Consider the following 16,498-nt stretch of genomic DNA (forward strand, 5'->3'; position numbering starts at 1 on the left):
TGCATAGGTGTCCAAATATTTATTGGTAGTCAGTGTATTTGATCTATCATTTCTTTTAGCAAAGTTGGCATTCACATGAAATAGCACTTTACGTATGCATTCATAATATTTGTAAACCGAATTGTGATCACAACCCTCATTAAAGTGTTTCGTCAGGGATTTTAACTCGAATATAAATAATATCTGGGTAACAGATCACCTGCTGAATTCTATACAGCAGTAACTCAGTGATTATCAAAGAATTTTATGTGATAATTTGCTTCATTATTTTCAAGTGTCTGACTTCCATTTTTTTTAAAACATAAGAAAATTATATCGAATAGTTTCATTTAATATTAAAGTCAATTTGAGGAAACATTTTCTCTCCTATTTATGTAAGTATAAGCCATTTTTCTATAGAACGGTCATTCGAAAACTTTTATGAGTTGTATGTCTTTTAGAAGTGCATATGTAGTTGAAGAATTCCTTATATGGGTTAATAAAATTAAAATATAACAATGAAATTAAAACTTTTTGCTAAATTTTGTATTTACATATTACTTACGTTAATAAATACGCCCAAAAAGGAACTTACTTAATTTAAAAAATCTTGTAAGCATTTTTTTGTGTAATTAGTGAGACCGTTGCATTTGTCTACTTTTTCATAGCTTATTACTGTTCAGGTTTACCTAAAATTGAATTTCTTAATCATTAATTTTTAAGTTAATTAACATGAGAAATTACATTAATTTTAAGACAATTAACATGAGAAATTAATCTGAATCAGTGTTGTTATTTTGATAGTTATAGTATGAGATTTAGTGGGTTTTCAGCTTTCTTGGCGTGCCTCCAAACATTTTACAGCGTTTAGCAAGTTGATAACCATAGTCTCGGAAAGTTCTCCACGAAAACACTGCTTAAGTTGCGGAGTTTTCTTTTATTAAAGAATTTTATTTAAAAATATTAGCTACAGTTAGCATGTTTACCCGAAAGCAGTGAGTGCTCCCAGAAGACAAAGAAACTGTAAGGGCAGCAATCAGATGTTTCCTTCAAGAACTCCTTTTTAGGGTTTTTCCCTTGGCTATCCTGTAGTCTCGAATTAGACTTATTTCAAAGTAATAAATTTTTAATTAATAAGTAAAATTTATTAATAAATTTTACTTATTTCAAAGTAAAGTTTGTATGTTAAAGATATGTTTATGAAAATCATATTTAAATATTAAATTCCATTCAGTGCTGTCATTAGTTCATAAGGCATGCAGCTTCACTACTTTTTTTATCACCAGCTCGAAAATAAGAGATTTAGCAGAAAAAGAAAAGAAAAGAAACAGCGATTGTAACAGAATTGAAAAAGATAAGAAATCTATGAGAGTTGGCTACTGAAAGAGCTTCATCAAAAGCTTCACAGCAGCTGCGTTTACAGTTGTGGATCCTCTCATGTCATCAAAAAACGGAGAAGCCAACTCTCATGAAATTAGATGGCGTTAAATATGAGTATTATTTAGAGAAAGCTAATTTTGGTTCTTCATTAGATATACCTATAATACTTAATATGTTTATGAGATTATTAGTTCTTTGCGTCGTGTTATAAATAAAGCTAAATCTGGTGAATATAATGGTAACTCTAACTTTTACTCCTAATTTAGTTGACAATAACGTCTGGATATATGTTTTATTTGGCCATTTGTAATCTGTATTTTGTAACCGTGATTTTGAAATGTATAAATTAGTTCTTCATTACAGTTAGCAAGAATGATTAAATATCTCATTGTTTCCTTTCACATGAGTGATTTGGAGACAAAAATTTGGATGCAGGATCTCATCACCCACGAACAGGGATACTTACCTATTATTTCTATTAAAAGATATAATTTCAGGACCTGAAGGTTTGCTTCTATACTCACCACTTCTGTTTGGGATGGCAAGCAGATGTTGGAGAAGTATTTAAGATGAAGCCAAGGTGACGAATTATGTTATTATTTCGATGAGTTTAAAATAATATACAACTTACTTAGATAACATTCTTACCTCTAAAGTGACATAATTTAAATGTCGATGTATTCGACATTTCATATTTTGATATGAAAATTTCACAAGTTTTTTTAACGCAAAATTCTACGTCAAAAATTGTGTGTACCTGCTCACAAAGTGCTTCAAACACATGTTCTTCAAATTCTTCCTCTAGACTCATGCTTTTACACGATTTCGGAAATAAAGCCAGACTTAAATTTAAAAGGGCATACCTCATTTCTTTTACCATTTTCGTGCTTCGCTGTGCCTCTAAAAATAAAAAGTGTTAATTAATGACTAAATCATTTTTCTAATTAAATAAAATTTATTTCAAATATGATCATAGTTAGTGAAACTGGAAATAATTTCGTTAATTTATTTAATAAAAATCAACAAATTTTACTTAATAAAAGACATTAATTAATGATTCATTAAGTTAGACAAAGAATAACAAGCAATTATTTGCATGAAATTGATTACATATGTAATGTTATAAAATGTATGAAAATATCAGATTTTTTTTTAAATTTAGTTCTTTATTTTTCTTTTACGAAGAGATCACGCATCCTCTTCATCCACGTTTTTATTAGATGGATACAAAATTCCGTGCCCTTATTCATAAGTAACGAAGATATCTCCCCTCTTATTTAATAGACGAACTGCGCGACATTTTCCTGTTCTCTCTTTCTAACAACTTAACATTAGTGGATATTTCATGATCACTTGCTCTACCAAAGATAGGTATGAAATGTTGAGTTCTTTTCAGAGATAGATAATGTTGATCTGCTGAGGCATATGTCAAAACAGAGAACTGGAAGTTGCAATTTGAGCAATGTTCTGTTATATCAGTTTCAGAAGGACTATACCCACTACTTCAGTCGGATCTGATCTGACCCAACCACAACAAAATTCATTTTCAAATTTATATAGAATATGTGTTTGGTTTTAGCACAGTAAAATAGTGGTTCGGTAGATTTCGAAATAACGACTGTAATTTTGGCAATAAACCCCACTTTGGAAAACCTGCGAAGAAATTAAAATTAATTTAAAATTAATTTAATTTAATTTTAGAATTAAAATTAATTAAATTAATAAAATAGGTAAAATAGAAAATGACGTTGGCTAATACCACATATAAAGAAAACCCATTTTCTTAAGATATTACTCTTTTCGTTCTATTTTCAAGTCATTTCTAGTCATGAACTTTTGTACTCATCAAATAATTTCATAATTGTAATCGTAGTGTACGAACTGCGCGAAATTTGATCGAAGATCCCCTTCCCCCTCTTATTTAATAGACGAACTGCGACTTTTTTCCTGTTCTCTCTTTCTAACAACTTCAATTCTTAAGAAGATAGGGTGCCACAAAAAGTCATTTATCGTCATTAATGGTTCATTTTATTGACTGCAAGCCTCTGTTTTCTTTTATCAGTATTGTAAAAAATTGTGCATACAAAACAAATATTAATTTAAAGTCTGGCGTCTGTAAAAATGAGTTTCTTTTACACTCATTTTAAAGTTCTATGATGCTTAAAAGAATGATGAGCCAGATCCTTTTTATTCTCTGTATGAATTAAGATCTTTCCAAGTTGTAGATTTTAGTCGCTGATATATACATCAGTTTTGAATATTTAAATTGATAGGTTAATGACATACACAAAACTGATACATAATCAACCTATCAAATATCGGATTTGTAGCGCACCTTAAACAATTTTCTTGTCTAGATAAATATTAACAAAGGCCTGATTGATTATATTAATTTGCAGTACTGTTTATCTGATTCTTTTCTTCTAGATAAATTTTAGAAAAAACTTCTTAGCATAATAATTTTAATTTATTTACAGTTTATACGTCAGAGTTCCAAACGCATAATAATGTTATAATCGATTTCATGCTAAGCTTTTTTTTTAATTTAACTATTAATTTCTGGAAATATTTACATGATTACTTTAATTAACAAAGAATATTTCTAACACACTTTAATACACTTTGATACGGAATAATCTTTTGCACGCCAGTTAACTATATTAAATTTTGCAGTCTAGTTCAGACATCTTGACTATTATAGATGTAATTTATAAAAAATATCATTGGTATGCTTTAAAATTATTTGATTCATGATATTATTGTAATACTCTTTCCTCTAACATTGTAATTAATGAAAGATGTTTGTAATGCTAATATGTATGTTTACTAATACCTTTCATTTTCTTTGTTAGCTCTCGCATTTATAACTGTTATTCAAGTAATTAGCCTGCTTGTTAAATATTCTTTACTTATTCTTGTGACTGTTATATGTAATTCTATTTCTTTATTTTTATTTTCCTCTTAGCTACAATTGGCTTCGAAAAGTAAAATTGAAACCCTGTAGGAAACGGGGGGGGGAGAGAAATTTTGATTCGCGCAGTTGGACTATACCAGGACGGGGAGATTTTCATTCGCGCAGTTGGAATACACCCATTGTAATATACTCCTAAAAAGTAATTAATATTAGCATTGTTTAAACAAGAAAAAAAATTTTTAGTTATTGGATTATCCTTCAATGGCTCATCAGTGATTGCGTTGGCGAGAATGCTCAACAGTAGTCTTCAAGACGGATTCGAACCCTGGCTGGCAGCATGAGTGTTTTTCTCTGTGTGTAACAGGAATGTGACCAGTTCTCTTTAGAATGTCCTTCCCGAAACCATCTCTGATGAGGTGTTTTCTCATGATTGCCGTACTTGATTAAACAAGTATATCAAGTAGAATTTTAAATTCAGTTAGAGTTAGATTCGATCTTAATATCATGTGATCAGAAAGGTTATCAGTACTATGATTTATGTATAAACAACAATATAATAACCTAAAATTTCTCTGATCATTTATGTACGAAAGTCTAAAGGAAATTTATGAGCCGAAAACAATATTATACAAATAATGTCCGTTGTATTGTATGCACTCTTCAAATCAAGAACGAAGATTATTGATAACGCGTCCGCACATTTCCCTTGAAATCAATCTTATTTACGCCTCGATATTTGCCTCTAATTGATTTCTATCAGCTGTATTATTCTCTTAGATCTTACGTTTAAGGTAAAACCCTTCCGGAAATAATCAAGAGGCGATAAGTCGGGGCTCCTGGAGGGCCAGTTAATAGTATTTCCTCTTCTTGAAATCACATATTTGTAAAATAATTGCTTCTACTGCCTGGTTTGATGTGTGACATGTGGCACCATCTTAGTGAAACCAAGTTTCTAAATTAAAAATTCTTGGGACTGTATTAGAGATGTTGCAAGAAAATCTCCCACATTGCCCAATATAGCCGGGTATTAACAGTAAATGCGTTTTCATTTTGGTCCTCAAAATGTGCGGTACGATAACGCCACTAGTAGGCATAGTAGCCCATACGACTACCTTGGAGCTTTGTAGTGGACGTTCATGCTTTCTGCGAAGATTACTGAATATCTTCCGTAAAGGCATTTCTTCCTTTAAGCAGATAGCCCTCGTATGCTTTACCGTATTTGGATAAATTCTACGTTGTGTAACAATATATGCCTCATTCTGTATTTGAATCGATTATTGTTGAAAGAGCACATGCCCATTTTTGCAAATTTTACACCGGGCAATAAAAAAAAAAAAAAAAAAAAAAAAAAAAAAAAAAAAAAACCTTCCAACATTTTACAGAATAAAGTTACCACATATTTCGATCTCCAGATAAAAAGAAGTAGTCAAAAAGACACTGTAGGCATTTTTCACAATGTTAACTCTTATTTTAAAATTTCTAGGCAATTTTTAATTTTGTGTCATGTGCCCTTTCAATAATAAAGAGGCAAAAACGGATAATATATATATAGATTTTTCTTTGAATAACTTACTTTATTTCAACAAAAAAGGCATTTATCGAAATATGAAACATGTCACAAAATAAAATAAAACAGCTTATACGTTTTTCGTCCCATTAAAAATGACATTTACTCACCCAGGAATGCATTATTTTTGTTAAAAATCTTTAATACTGAATATAATATTGAAACAATATTTAAAACCCAAATATAATCAAATAATTTTAACCAACCACATTAAACATAAGAGTTGCCTTCGCTCTCGGAAGGTGCAGTTGTTGTATAGGTTGGCCGTAACGTGATGGTGTAAAAAATCCTTATATTTTCTGATGCACGGTAAAAAAAAAAGTTCGCTCTTTACAGGCAAAAGTTTTGTAAAGTTACAGAAATCAAAAAGTTACACAAGAATTTCCTGTAATGGTAACAGGTTGAAAGCAAACTGTGGCGGGTACAGCAGATTTGCCTGTAACATTACAGATAATGTTTCACAAACCGCGCGAAAGAATCACGTGACTGACTGAAAATTAGCCAATCAGGAGAAAAGTGTTTGAAAGCTAGTTGCAGAAAAAAACTGATGGCTGAATGCATGTTGGTTGTATAGCGCAGGTAAGTAAGAAAATGTTTACAATTACTGTTTGAAATATTTTTTTGTTCATTTTATGCAGATTATTCTCATGCACTTTGCACTGTTACATGTAGTGAGTAAGTATTTAAATGTTTAAGCTTAGCGATTAATTAATATCAGTGTTCGTAATGTTTAATGAGTTGAAAGAGTGCAAAATATTTATTCCAAATGCAGATCTAATAGCAGTATTTTGTCATTTTGCATCTGATAAATCACGCCTTAAATTGCCCGTATTATTATTTATAACTAATTATTCCAAAATTTAATCACTGTTGTGGTATTTAATTGAACCGGTAATGTGGTTGTTGAAAACAATATTAATTATGTTAGCGTTCGTTTGCAATCGTCTGACCAAAGAACGTTTGACATCTTTTTCCCGGCAGGCCTTGCGAGAAAAGTTTATGTAAACATTTAGAATTCTGAATGTAATGTGTATATGTTTTGCTTACTAGGTTTAGTTTATTCTTTCTTTAGGATTACCTGATTAATTATACTTAGTTTATAATTCAGTCTAACAATATGTTTATGTACGAGTGTGTTATCAAGTAAAATTACAAAAACTTGAACAACGCGGTCGAGAATCTCATTTATTCTTTAGTGTAATAACATTATTTTTTTCACTGGTATTAATTTCTTACGAAAATGTTATAATTCCAAAATGAAGTAATTATATTGATTAAAAATATGTCGCATCAAATACTTTTCGTAATGTTCTGTTTGGTTGATCTTTACATTATGGTAACTTGGCGATTTTTTGGCGAAAATTTGGCGACCAACTCTCCTACAGCAACCCTCTATTTTTTTTTCCCCGCCGCCATTTCGTCTTCACCAAGTAAAGACATGTTTCTTTTCTTTTTATCTCCTGAACACTTCTTCCAACAATCTTCTAGCCGAATTACACTTATGCTAGAAATTTTATCAAACAAAACTGCTTAATCATGACAAATATTCACTGCAAAATTAGGAAAAATTGCACAATACCATTCTCCTTACGCATTTTTCAAAATAACACATACATATAAACCATGTACACGCCGACTTATTTTTACTTAAAAAAACATCCCAGAATTGCACAAAAATGGCATTGCGCACACTCTTCACTATATCCATGTACACTGCTTTTTTCTCATAAATTACAAAAATTTCACGAAAATACATGACAATTTTCTCAATCTTTAAACCCGGTAAAAAGAACATATATGAAATTACCTGATCGCGAAAAAGTATTTACCCTTTACAAATATGAACATTTCCACATATAAAATAAATAAAATATCCAAAAACTTTTACCTCTAAATCATCTATTACATTATACACGTCACCAACGAATTCATACCGCAAGCATTACAAATACTTAGTATCAAATATTTAAATTATTTCCATGCACGTTTATTTCAACTTAAACGTATACCAAATTCCTACAAGCATAAAATTCACAAAATAACTATCATTTCGTTAAAATATCACTAAACCATGTACACGTCGACTTATTTTTACTTAAAAAAACATCCCAGAATTGCACAAAAATGGCATTGCGCACACTCTTCACTATATCCATGTACACTGCTTTTTTCTCATAAATTAAAAAAATTTCACGAAAATACATGACAATTTTCTCAATCTTTAAACCCGGTAAAAAGAACATATATGAAATTACATGATTGCGAAAAAGTATTTACCCTTTACAAATATCAACATTTCCACATATAAAATAAATAGAATATCCAAAAACTTTTACCTCTAAATCATCTATTACATTATACACGTCACCAACGAATTCATACCTCAAGCATTACAAATACTTAATATCAAATATTTAAATTATTTCCATGCACGTTTATTTCAACTTAAACGTATACCAAATTGCTACAAACATAAAATTCACAAAATAACTATCATTTCATTAAAATATAATTAAATTCAAAAACACTAGTTAAAATATAAATGAGCACATACATTAAATTAATAAAAATTACCTTACAATCCTAATTACTTTAAACTAAATAATTGCTAATAACAATTTTCCCAATAATACCAAATTCCTTTCCACCTTACATTTACAACAATGCATAAAAATAATATCCTCAAATAATTAAAAATACTAACTTACCTAATCTTCTTCAGAATCTTGATTACGTGGCGGATACACTTTTCTTACTTCTGTTTCAGAATCTTTAAAATCATACTTATCTTTCAAAGCAAGATACCAGATGATTATAAATAACATAATAAAACATCTTTATTTCTCTCTCGCACAACCTTAAAAAACATTTATTACTATCCTTTTCAATACCACTAAATACCCATTTCGAATTCACTTTAGTTACGGCCATGGGATCCAAAAATTCACAAACACTATTTCACACAACACAGAATAAAGCCAAATACAAAATTGCCAGATTTTTTTCCCGATTAAAGAACAGTAATTCGTCCATTAATATCACATAACATATTCCATGATCTCTTATTTCCCTCACACAAAATAATGCGTAATCAGAACTGAATACTACTCACATTCTTAACAAAGTCTAGCTAACCTAATCTTCTTCCGAATCTTCCTTACATGGTGGATACACTTTTATTATGAATTCAATAAAATTACTGAACGATTTTTTTTCCGAATTTGATAGAATTTGATAAAAAAAAAATTCTCTTTATCACATCTACAATTCACTTTAGACAGCGCCATACAATCCCAAAATTATTCAACCCTACTTCACACAACAGACAATGAAGCTTAATACAAAATAATATACATCCACAGATACTTGTCCAAATTCTCCCCTTTTCCGATTAAAGAACCGTAATTCGTCCATTAATATCACATGACATATCCCATGATCTCTCATTTCCCCCACACAAAATAATGCGTAATCGGAACTGAGTACTGCTCACATTATTACCAAAGTCCCAGGTAGTAACCTTTATCGCCTCCAAAATGTCGCCAAACTACCAGTTACCATATTGTAAAGATCAACCTTCTGTTTTACTAACTAGATGCAACTTAATTATTCCATATATTTTAATATACCAATATCAACAGGGGAAAGATGGAAATAACCTAAAATATTTTTCTAAAAATTTGTTAAACTAGTTATAAACGAAAACGAAAATTTTTTCCAAAATTTTTCATTATTTCCAAAAATATCATTTCATTATTATTTTATAAATGACAAAATTTATTATATTGTATAAATATCTACCACTGCATACTTATAAATTTTAAACATTTAATGTAGAATTTATGTTGATTTTATTTTGCACAGTTTTAATACAGTTTTGAAGTATGATAATCTTGTTACTAGAATAGCATGAATCTGCTAATACAAGTTTAATACGTTTCTTGAAATATGTTTCTCTTATTCATGTAATATAATATATAAATCATAAAATAAGTTTTCTTTAAAATAAATTATGATTGTTTATTGGAATTTAAAACAGTTCTGTATCTGTATGTTAGTATTAAAAATAAAATAATAATTAGATTTTAATGAAGCATTGATTTTAGCATTTAACAATGTAAATACATATACTATATACCAACATGAATAAATGGAAGTGCAAGCTATTTTTCCTTACAAAACCGTCCATGAATATATACTTTCCTTTAGGCTGATAGCCTTTGCATGCTTTGCCATATTCTATCAATCAAATGATGCAAATATGCAAAAAATTTTACTTTTTAAAGTTAATGCAGGAAATAAAATTCAGTGCATTTGTAAACTGCATTAGTTCTCTTATAGCTTGCCATTTAATTGCCCAATGATTTACTAGTCCAAAGTAATGCAGAATTCAGATATCGTTCAAATAAAAGAAATTTATGAAGGTCTGATGTTTTAGACGTATATATGAAGATTAATTTGTTTAAATATTATTTTAAGTTAACCAAATTAATTTCAAATTTAAGTAAGTATTCATGCCTTTCAGTAGCATTATTTTTGGAAATCTTAAATTAAATAACTGAATGCAATATTTCTTGTTAATAAAATAAAAGCAGTGTTATGAAAGACTAGTGAAGTCGATTTGCAAGTTCTAATTACGAAAGGCCATTTTTAAAAATAAATAATTTAAAGAAAAGTTTTTAACGTAAAACTTCCAAACTCACACATGTGGAATATTAATTCTATATATTTTATCTCATTCTTATGTTATTGATTAATTTCATAGCATTTCATGTGACACTAGTAGTAATTATTAATTAAATTTTATGCTGTTTCTGATCTATTTTTTGATTTTTTATTAATTACGTAAGGTTACATAAGGTTTAAAATTATGTAAGGTACAAAAACCTTCTGCATCTATTAATGCATGCAAAAGTGAATGAAATTATGCCAGTGAAATTTTTTAAAATCAAAAATAAATTTCTGTAGAAAATTAAAGTTATAAATTCTAAATGCAAACAAAGGAGTGAATTTGAAAGTTATCAAATAAGCCGAAGTGTTGGTAATTTTTGCAGTTTTGCAGAAGAATTTTTATACTTTGCAGAACGGGAATATGATGTTTGGTTTTGTTAGTATTAATTATTACAACTGAATTATTGCAACTTAAACACGTAATTTGTAATTTTCTAATTAATTTTGATCATGCATATTTCATGTGTCATAAGTCTTTAAAAGGAACTTAATTCTCATCATATTTATTAACACACATTTTTTTGAAAAAGAAAAAGTCAGATTTGTTTTGCTTAGTTGCACACAAAGATACATGCCTATATATATAGAGAGAGAGAGAGAAAGAGGAGTTATGTTTACTTGCAGACTTTTTTCTTCCTTTTTACTAATATTATAGTATGAAAATCAAGGGGGAAATTAAGCAATCAATTTAATTTTGAAGGATGTGATTACAGTAAGATAACCAATCAAAAATATCCATGAATGAACTACTGGTAACTATCATATTATTATTTAAAAGAGACCTACATTCCAATAAGAATGCTTAGTAACATTAACATTTCAGTATCTGATAATAATAATTTTCATTCCTACTTCCCTATACCTTGAATTTCACTCTTATTATTGTCCATTGCTACTCCCTAGACCTCAAAGCATTTAATGCATCTGGAACTGCAATTTGTGTCGTCTTCTACAGCATTCAAGTTATCACCGTTCAGTTTGTACTACCACGAGCAATGATCTTCAGAATTACCGTATTGCGTTGCATTTTCCACTCCACCCAGCTTTAGAACCAGATTCTCAAAATTAAAAAAATATTTGCAGAATTTTCCCCTTTTTAATGCATTCAGAAAATGAAGATCCCAAGATTTTAAATTGAATTTATCGACATAATGATTGTTTTCGTCATACTAACAAAGGCAAACTTTTGCACACTAAAGGCCCCGTTGAATCTTTCTCTTCTAACTGTTGAATCTCATGTCAGGCTAATAAAAAAAATGATCTATGATAGTTAAAGCAAATACCAACTGCCATATTTATTAACACAAATTTTTTTAAAGAAGAAAAAGTCACATTTGTTTTGCTTAGTTGCATACGAAGATACATGCCGAAGATACACTGTGCAATTTTGCCATATCAGCCGCATATTCACCTTCTCTAATTATTTATGTATGATCTGAGGCCTAAGGAGTTGCAAGAACAACAATGAGAATGAAAGAAATTCAAATTATAAAGAAGTAGAAATGAGATAACTTATTAGATGTTGCAATTGTGTGTATTCTTATTGAACTATAGGTTTCTTTTAAAGAAATAATATTGTGACAGTAGTAGTTTATCCATGATTACTTTTCATTTGTTATATTATTACTGTGACTGTGTCCTTTGGAAATTAAATTATTCGCCTAATCTTTTCCTCTCAATTTTCGGAAGATAAAATTAGTAAAAATAAGTGGGAATATGGCATCAAGAGCATTAGATATCCCCATTTTCTTGAAGCTGTTCACTATTATTGTTTCATCAATGATAGGCCATGCACCCAAAATCCCCTAGCAAATCAGTTAGTAAGATGAAAACGACCACTATGCGGACGAAAATTTTAGGGTAACTCGTTTTGTGAGCGCCTTAAGGAAGACAAACATTATTAAAATCATTAAAACATATTCAGAATCCTGTGCTAAAAGATAGCTAGGGGGAAAATGTTGTCCTAGTTCCAGGGATTCATTTGGACGAATATGTAATATTGTTTTAGAAATTTAGGGTAATAAATACAATATTTTTCGAATGCTAGGATAGTTCGAGAAATTTATTCTCAAGTTATGAATTCTGAATATAAGTATACTGTATATTATGTTTAATAACTATGGTGGCTTCATTTATGAAAAGATTTGCATATTGGCTGTTTTTGTACAATGAACCTTCTCTAAGCTAGCTATACGTGATTCCTGAAGATTTTGATCTTCAATGATAGTGGGCATCGAAGTTATGTTTACTAATTAGTTATTTTATGAGGAATGCTGGGTAGATTTAAAAAGTGGTTGACAGGGGTAATTTGTCGTAATGAGACGGTTCACTGTAATCCAATATTTTAAAGAATTTAAGCTGTTCTTAATTTCTTAAGATATTATAAAGAAATATGATTAAAAGTGTTATATAAGCACACGTTTAAAACATCTATTAAAATAATTTTTATAAGCTTTTAAGAGCATGGTTATGATTTTAAAAAAATGTCTTTTTCTTTATTTAGGAGGCATGGTTTACAAAGAGGGAAAAACCATTCATTTTTTCCAAGCAGTCGAAACGAACTTTTATGAAATGTTATATTGTGTTATTTTTAATTAATTCTTTTTTCAGATTTTATGTCAAGTTTATGAATTAAATAATAAATTATTTTTACTTCTGTATTTTAATTAGCATATTATTTGCTTCATAATATTTCACAATAAAATTATAAATTCAATAAACTTTTTAATTAACATACTGCAATATATATATATATAGAGCATAAAGTTTGTTTTCTGGTGTCACATGTATATTTCACAATTTTGTATGCAAAGAATACTCTTTTAGTATCACTTTCTAAATGGTAAATATTAAGCTTAAATTTATTACATATCATGTTTGTAAAAAATTATAGGTAAAATTAAAATGCATTAAATTTTAAGATAAAGTGAAGTATTAATTTTTGAAACAAATTTGTTAAAGGCGTAATTGTATTAAGCATTAAGAATTTTAATGGAAGCAAGGCTCTGAAAATTAAGGTCAGTTGGTGAAGTTTTATACTATTAAAAAAACATGACATTAGGCTTTTAATGAAAGACTTCTATCTGTTAATTTAAAGGAAATTATTTGAAGGTAAGTTAAAAACGTTATGCATTTACCATCTATTATTTCAAACAATAGCAGACTGTTGACAAACACTAAGTGCAGATAAGAATAAAAAGATTAGTTGGACGTTGTAATGCAAGCTTATGAACAAAATTTTGAATTCCTTGTAGTAACAAAATGAAGTTCATTGCTATGTTGAATTCTTTAATTTACTGAAAATGTCATTTTTTAGAAGGAGAGAATATAATATTTTTGAAACATAAAGAACAGCTGTTCTGAGTTCTTCATAGAAATATTTCACAAAATGTCTTTTACAGTAATAATATGATCATATCATCATGCAACATGTTTACTCATATAAGTTAAATCTAAGGCAACATGTGTCTATTTTAGCTAAAATTACTAAAAAGAAAGTTCTAGAACATATCTTAATAATTGACACTAAAACATGCAAATAAAGCACATTGTTTTTTTTTCTCAGCTATTTTACAAGCCAAATATAAATTCCAGATGCCATTTCATTATTTTATATAAAGGATATAAATGTAATTTAATGTAAGGAGTAGCATATCAATTTGAACTTAATTATCAAATTAAGCTCAAATCGTTTATTAATCAAAATGATATATATACACACAGATATCATTGTTTTATTCAAAACATATTGATTTCAATGTATTTTATTATAATAAGCATCATTTTAGACAAAAATCTATTACTTTTATAGACATATTCTTTAGTATTTCATCTATGAAAAATATATTCTACACACATATAATTACTTAATGAGATATTAGAAGGAAATAATCTGAAACCTTTACAGATACAACCATTGGAATTTTACGTAAGAAAAGTATTTTCTACTCACATAATAACTTGCTGAAATAATACAAGCAAATAACCTGTAACGGTTACAGATATATCTGTTGAGATTTTACATGAGAAAAACATGTTCTTTTTACATAATTATTTGCTGTAATATTACACGCAAATAATCTGTAACCACTACAGATATATCGTTTGGGAATTTACATGAGAAAAATATGTTCTACTTACATAACTATATGCTGTGATATTACAAGAAAATGATCTGTAACCATTACAGGCAAAACTCTTGTAATGTTACAAAGAAAACACCTGTTTCTGTTACCCAAATAACCCATGGCATCCCGGTTTCCATGAATTTTCTTAATAACCTTACAGATTTTTTTTACAGTGTGTGTAGTGAATAACATTTTTTATATCATCTATTTTCTTTACGTTAATGACATTCATCCCAAAATAGGTTGGTGCAGAGGAAAGAACTATTTCTACCTCAGGTCTCTTGAATTTTAGATTTTTTAATCCCGCACTACGCCCCCACGCTGTGGTGGAGAAAGGGCTCACAGGCTGGACATGTTCCTTTTCAACAATAAACCACCATCTTCGACCGCTTGCCAGTACACACAGAGTTGAATTAGAGATGTGCATCTTCAACTCTAAATGCATCTATATTTGTAGCGTGAGAAAACGTTAAAACCTCAAAATCGACAATATACGGACATGTGCCCTCTCAAAAATAATCGATTCATTTTAGGGCTTTGCAATCTGTATCTTACTATAGGATTTTATAATGAATATTAAATTTTGTTTAGGCTGCAGACGAAAGCATGCAAAAAAAGTACAGTTCGAAGTGTTATGATCGGCATGTTTCAAGATATTAGAAGTTTATTTTATTTATGGTATTCAAAATATAAAATAGCAGAACTACTAATAGTTGTAGAATGTTAAGAAGTTCAGACAATGTAACGTTTTAATTTATTAAGTTATTGTGTATTAAGTAAAGAACTTTTATAATATTGAATAATAAATGAAGGATCTTATGCATCATCGAATGGTGACCGCGTCTAGTGGTTATGGAGACATTTTTATTGCAAACTGAAAATAATAATACCTCCTCGAGTTGTAGAAAAAAGGTACATATTCATTAAGATTTTGAATGACTTTAACAGCTAGTGTACGAAATGTTTTATTTTTCCTTCAATTTGAAGTTGCACGACTTAAACAGCAAATAAAGACATGTAATAGAATTTAAAAGGAGATTAAATTCCTATAAACAAAAGATATCGAAAGTTTTCCTAACCGTTTAAATAATAAATAAAATGTCAAGTACAGTAAAACATATAAAGGCGTAATAAAATAGGTACTCAATTTACGAAGAAAATTTTAAGTTAACATAAGCCTCTTTGATCTTTCTTTATATACTTTGCTTAAAATATAGAGAAATTAAAATTTTTCCAAAATCTTCAGTACTAAACAAAAGACGGGATTTAAAGTAGTTATTGTTAGAATAGTAACGTTATTGCAATATAAATTTCTGAGATTCATCTCATGAGTTTTAGGAGATTTCCTAAGATTTCGCGAATATCAAATTTTCCTGCTAATGTCGAATAATACGGGTTAAATGCGCAAACTATGGGTTTTTTCCAGTTACATTTTAAATCAATGTAATAATTATTAGATTAATTTTTAAACAACTTTTATGTTATATTCTTTTGGAATTTTTCTAAAACTACACTGCTAAGTAATCTTACTCCAAAGTTTAAAATGAGAATTTTTAATTACTAAAATGTCTTACTGGTTTTTGGAACAAGAGAAAAAATCGTTTACTTAAATTACAATATAGGTGGTCCTCGTTTTTTTTTTTTTTTTTTTTTTTTTTTTCAAAATCGGCAAATAATTTCAATTTTGTAACATCCTTTATTAAAATCATATTAGTAAATGAAAAGACGTATTAACGTATGACATACTATTTAACGAAGAACGCATGTATAATATACTGAGTAAAAGCACCATCCACTTAA

General features: G+C 28.9%; 1 protein-coding gene across 1 annotated transcript in view; it reads right to left on the minus strand.

Moving 5' to 3' along the window:
* Positions 1 to 16,498, minus strand: part of LOC118204459 (uncharacterized) — a 54,199-nt gene that overhangs the window by 4,703 nt on the left and 32,998 nt on the right. Inside the window, exon 4 of the mRNA XM_035376777.2 lies at positions 2,117 to 2,259. Within this exon, the coding sequence (XP_035232668.1) occupies positions 2,117 to 2,259 (143 nt within the window). The remainder of the gene's footprint in view (positions 1 to 2,116; positions 2,260 to 16,498) is intronic.

This window comes from Stegodyphus dumicola, chromosome 3 (assembly GCF_044657685.1).
Source record: "Stegodyphus dumicola isolate Sdum_Otavi_A_Nest chromosome 3, ASM4465768v1".
NCBI lineage: Eukaryota > Metazoa > Arthropoda > Arachnida > Araneae > Eresidae > Stegodyphus > Stegodyphus dumicola.